At 37.5% G+C, this 6,000-nt stretch overlaps 1 protein-coding gene across 14 annotated transcripts in view; it reads right to left on the bottom strand.

Moving 5' to 3' along the window:
- PPP1R9A (protein phosphatase 1 regulatory subunit 9A) overlaps positions 1–6,000 on the bottom strand; it is a 314,721-nt gene that overhangs the window by 53,374 nt on the left and 255,347 nt on the right. For all 14 annotated transcript variants that reach the window (XM_046670458.1, XM_046670459.1, XM_046670466.1 and 11 more), the window contains 2 exons: positions 5,489–5,585; positions 5,229–5,400 (listed from right to left, as the gene is read on the bottom strand). In XM_046670458.1, the coding sequence (XP_046526414.1) occupies positions 5,229–5,400; positions 5,489–5,585 (269 nt within the window). The remainder of the gene's footprint in view (positions 1–5,228; positions 5,401–5,488; positions 5,586–6,000) is intronic.

Genomic DNA, 6,000 nt, shown 5'->3' with positions numbered 1-6,000 from the left:
GACCACGTGGGGTGCCCTCTCTTGGCGATTGACTCGTTAAGCATTTTAGGTGGCCTACTGAGTTGGTTATGAGGATAGGAGACCTGTGGTTTATTCTGTGAACTGTCCTGATGGTGTTGTGTGCCCCGGCACGGGAACTGCTGTGTGACCTCTATCTCGATAACCCTTGGGGAAGAGACCATGAGGGTGAGGCCTGGTCTCTTTTCCTTTGTTCTCCAGGCCTTTGCCTCCTGCTTCCCTGCCTGGCTCACCTGTGCTGGCTCAGGGACTAAGTGCCCTGGGCTAAGTGGGATTTGACTAGATCTTATAACTATGTTGATGCCTGCAGTCAAGCACCTTTGCACCCTTTCTCTGGCCTTGTCAGTTGGACACCAGCCTTACTGCCTTAACCCAGAGACTCACCCCCTGGGTGCATTTTAACTAGTTGGAAATGCTTTCAGTTGGATGGGTTATGCCCCAGAAACTCCAGCTTGAAGAAAACTTGAGGAGTTTCTCTGTGCCTTTGTGATGTAGTTGGACAGGTATGTCAATCTAGAATGTCATTAAGTTAAACCCAGTAACTTAGATATATATAGAACACTTCATCCAAAAACAGCAGGTTACACATTCTTCTCAAGTGCACATGGAACATTCTCAAGGACTGACCATATTTTGGGAAACAAAGCAAGCATCAATAAATACAAGAGAGTTGAAATAATATCAAGCATCTTTTCTGATCATAATGCTATGAAACTAGAAATCAACTACAAGAAAAAAGCAGAGAAAGGTGCAAAAATGTGGAGACTAAACAACACGCTTCTGAACAAACAATGGATTATTGAAGAAATTAAAGAAGAAATCAAATATTATCTGGAGACAAATGAAAATGAGAACATGACATACCAAATCATTTGGGATGCAGCAAAAGCAGTCCTAAGAGGGAAATTCATTGCAATACAGGCTCACCTCACTAAACAAGAAAAAGCTCACATAAGCAACCTCAAACGACACCTAACAGAATTAGAAAAAGAAGAACAAACAAAGCCTGGAGTCAGTAGAAGGAGCGAAATAATAAAAATAAGAGCAGAAATAAATGATATTGAAACAAAAAAGACAGTAGAAAGGATCAATGAAACAAAGAGTTGGTTCTTTGAAAAAATTAACAAAATCGACAAACCCATAGCCAGACTCACCAAGAAAAGAAGAGAGAAATCTCAAATAAATAAATTAGGAATGAGAGAGGAGAAATCACAACAGATACCAATGAAATACAAGGGATCATAAGAGAATACTATGAAAAACTATATGCCAACAAATTGAACAACCTAGAAGAAATGGACAAATTCCTAGACTCCTACAACCTCCCCAACTGAATCAGGAAGAAATGGAGAATCTGAATAGGCCAATCACAAGTAAGGAAAGAGAAACAGTAATCAAAAACCTCCCCATAAATAAGAGTCCAGGACCAGACGGCTTCTCTGGAGAATTCTACCAAACCTTCAAAGAAGATTTAATACCTATCCTTCTCAAACTATTCCAGAAAATTGAGGAAGATGGAGCACTCCCTAACACATTCTATGAAGCCAACATCACCCTGATCCCCAAACCTGACAAGGACAACACAAAGAAGGAGATCTACAGGCCGATATCACTGATGAACATAGATGCAAAAATCCTCAACAAAATTCTGGCAAACCGAATACAGCAATACATCAAAAAGATTATACACCATGACCAAGTGGGTTTTATACCAGGGACACAGGGATGGTTCAACATCCGCAAATCAATCAACGTGATACACTACATTAACAAAACGAGAAACAAAAACCACATGATCATCTCAATAGATGCAGAGAAAGCATTTGACAAGATCCAACATCCATTTATGATAAAAACCCTCAATAAAACGGGTATAGAAGGAAAGTACCTCAACATAATAAAGGCCATATATGACAAACCCACAGCCAACATCATACTCAATGGACAAAAACGGAAAGCCATCCCTCTGAGGACAGGAACAAGACAACGGTGCCCACTTTCACCACTCCTATTCAACATAGTACTGGAGGTGTTGGCCAGAGCAATTCGGCAGGAAAAAAAAAAAAAAGGAATCCAAATAGGTAATGAGAAGTAAAACTCTCGCTGTTTGCAGACGACATGATCTTATATATAGAAAACCCCAAAGAATCCATAGAAAAACTATTAGAAACAATCAACAACTACAGCAAAGTAGCAGGGTATAAAATCAACATACATAAATCAGTAGCATTTCTATACACTAACAATGAACTAACAGAAAAAGAACTCAAGAACTCAATACCATTCACAATCGCAACGAAAAGAATAAAATACCTTGGGATAAATTTAACCAAGGAAGTGAAGGATTTATACAATGAAAACTACAAGACTTTCTTGAAAGAAACTGACGATGACATAAAGAGATGGAAAGACATTCCATGCACATGGATTGGAAGAATAAACATAGTCAAAATGTCCATACTACCTAAAGCAATCTACAGATTCAATGCTATCCCAATCAGAATCCCAAGGACATTCTTTACAGAAATTGAACAAAGAATCCTAAAATTCATATGGGGCAACAAAAGACCACGAATTGCTAAAGCAATCCTGAGTAAGAAAAACAAAGCCGGAGGAATCACAATCCCTGATTTCAAAACATACTACAAAGCTACAGTGATCAAAACAGCATGGTACTGGTACAAAAACAGGTGCACAGATCAATGGAACAGAATTGAAAGCCCAGAGATAAAAACCACACATCTCGGACAGCTAATCTTCGACAAAGGAGCAGAGGGCCTACATTGGAGAAAAGAAAGTCTCTTCAACAAATGGTGCTGAGAAAACTGGACAGCCACATGCAAAAGATTGAAAATTGACCATTCTTTTTCACCACACACCAAAATAAACTCAAAATGGATCAAAGACCTAAAGATTAGGCCTGAAACAATAAGTCTTCTAGAAGAGAATATAGGCAGTACACTCTTTGACATCAGTTTCAAAAGAATCTTTTCGGACACTATAACTCTCCAGTTGAGGGAAACAATAGAAAGAATAAACAAATGGGACTTCATTAGACTAAAGAGCTTCTTCAAGGCAAGGGAAAACAGGATTGAAACAAAAAAACAGCTCACTAATTGGGAAAAAATATTTACAAGCCACTTATCCGACAAAGGGTTAATCTCCATAATATACAAAGAACTCACACAACTTAACAACAAAAAAGCAAACAACCCGATCAAAAAATGGGCAGAGGACATGAACAGACATTTCTCAAAAGAAGATATAAATATGGACAATAGACACATGAAAAGATGTTCATCATCACTAATCATCAGGGAAATGCAAATCAAAACTACACTAAGATATCACCTTATACCCGTTAGATTGGCAAAAACATCCAAAACCAAGAGTGACAAATGTTGGAGAGGTTGTGGAGAAAAAGGAACCCTCATACACTGTTGGTAGGAATGCAAACTGGTACAGCCACTATGGAAAACAGTATGGAGATTTCTCAAAAAGTTAAAAATAGAAATACCCTATGACCCAGCCATCCCATTACTGGGTATCTATCCTAAGAACCTGAAATCAGAAATCCCAAGAGTCCCTTGCACCCCTATGTTCATCGCAGCATTATTTACAATAGCCAAGACGTGGAACCAACCCAAATGCCCAGAAACTGATGATTGGATAAAGAAGATATGGTATACATACACAATGGAATACTACTCAGCCATAAAACAGGACAAAATTGGCCCATTCGCAGTAACATGGATGGACCTCGAGGGTATTATGTTAAGCGAAATAAGCCAGACAGAGAAAGACGAACTCTATATGACTCCACTCATAGGTGGAAGTTAACATATTGACAAGGAGAACTGATCAGTGGTTACCAGGGAAAAGGGGGGGTGGGGGGAGGGCACAAAGGGGGAAAGTGGTGTACCCACAACATGACTAACAATAATGTACAACTGAAATCTCACAAGGTTGTAATCTACCATAATATTAATAATAAAAAAAAACACTCCTTAGAGTAAGGAAAAAAGAAGCATTACTATTTTTATATTATACATAGTAAAACCAACCCGGAGAAATTGAAAGACCTTCCTTAAGTCACACAGCTCTTCAGTTAGTAGTAATGCTGGTGCTAAATACTCCTCTACAAGCTGCCCAGGGGCTGTTATTTACAGATTATATCTTATTAAGGGAAAATTCACCTAAAGGATCTAACCTTGGAACTCAAATCTCTAAATATCACTTGAATTTTAAATGAAGATTTCCCAAACTTTTCATTTCTAATGGCTAAGAGCTTAGTTCTAAAAGTTAATGATATGATATAAACACTTGTTTATCAGGAAAATCTCGAAGACATTTTACTATGTGAGAAAGCTCATCAAAGAATTAAACAGCTCGTTAGTGAACGGAGTTTACTGCGTGTCAGATCACTGCCTGTGTGCTGTCAGTGCGATCAGCGCAAGGCTGCTGCTCACTACTCTTTTAGGTTCACTTCTTCCAAGGACTAGTAGATAGATATTTTAAAGATGAAACCAAACGTTTTATATCCTCCTGTGTACTTATCTTTATAAATTCCTAAACATTTTATAATTCATAAACATACCATAGATATTAAAACATTCATTCACATTCATATGCACACAATCTATGTATGAGTGTGTGTCTGCGCAAGAAAATAAGTGATTAATTTATGGTTGGTGTTTGAAAGAAGATCACCATTTAAAATAGAAACTGTTTCTAGTGTTTTGGTCTTACTTGGTCTTTGACAGGAAAGGACGAGAAGTATACACGGGACACCAAGGTGAAAGCACAAAACTGTACAGAACTTCTTGACTCAACAAATCTCAACTACTAGAAGTAGCAGTCAGCCTGCTGATGTTATGAAAAAGATCTTCATTCTAGAGATTTAAAAATTTTAAGTCTTACTCATTAAGACATAAGCAGTGTAGCTGACCCTAGATGGGATGAACTATCATTTTAAAGTAGTTTATTAAGGCTATTTATACTAAGATAATGTTTGGCTTGTGTTAAGTTGGAATTTTGTTATTTCTTTACATCACAGCATCTGTTTTGGTTAGGACAGAGCTAAATGATAAGCCCTTTCTTCTTTACACAGCAGGAAGGATTTTTCAACTTTTAAATTTCTGGGTAAGAAAAAGAAGAATGTAAGGCCAAATTTTATAGTCATTAAAAACAATTTTTGCGGTTAAACAAACCTCGACTTAGGCCATCTTGACAAGACGTCTGCCTGACATCCAAGTTCTCCACGGTCTCTCCCTTAGAGACCTCGCCAAGAGACGTTCTTCTCTCAAAGATGTTGTTGTTATTGTTCACTTGAGTCCCATTTTGCTTCAGTAGCCTGAACACCTCAGCTTCCAAATCTCTTATCTAACAAAGAAGAAATCCATCCATGAAACTCTAAACCAGCCTCCTCTCGAGGTACTAGGGAAAACTATCCTATGAGCACAAAACTCACCCGGACTTGCAGGCCTTGAACTTCCACAAGATGAGCTTTTTCCAAATCTTCTATTTTCTTTCTTTCCGCTTCCTGTCTTTTGATGAAATCAAGTTCTCTTAAGAAGAAAATAATAGATCTGATTGCATCAAACATTCACTAAATGAGGAAACATGAAAGTTCTTATCCGAATAAATAAACTGCACAGTGGAATAAATAACTGGACAGTTGTTTAAATAAGCAAGACTCAATCACAGAGTAAAGGTATATAGTAATGAAGGCAAAGAAAACATTTTTAATGGATCACAAAATAAATAAAAATACTTTGATTCTGCTTACTGTGATTTTCATTTGTAGCTCCTGATTCTAGAGCTCCTGCACATATTTAGATAGGAGCTAATGAACTAATGACTCACCTTGGGTAATTTAGTGGAGATAATTACATGTGAGGTAGATATAATTCAACGTTTACAAAGTCATTTACCTAATAAACTGATGGAACTAGATGGCAAGAGTTTAAAAAAGATAATTAT

This window comes from Equus quagga, chromosome 8, assembly GCF_021613505.1.
Source record: "Equus quagga isolate Etosha38 chromosome 8, UCLA_HA_Equagga_1.0, whole genome shotgun sequence".
Classification (NCBI taxonomy): domain Eukaryota; kingdom Metazoa; phylum Chordata; class Mammalia; order Perissodactyla; family Equidae; genus Equus; species Equus quagga.
This window is presented reverse-complemented; position numbering and strand designations above follow the sequence as displayed.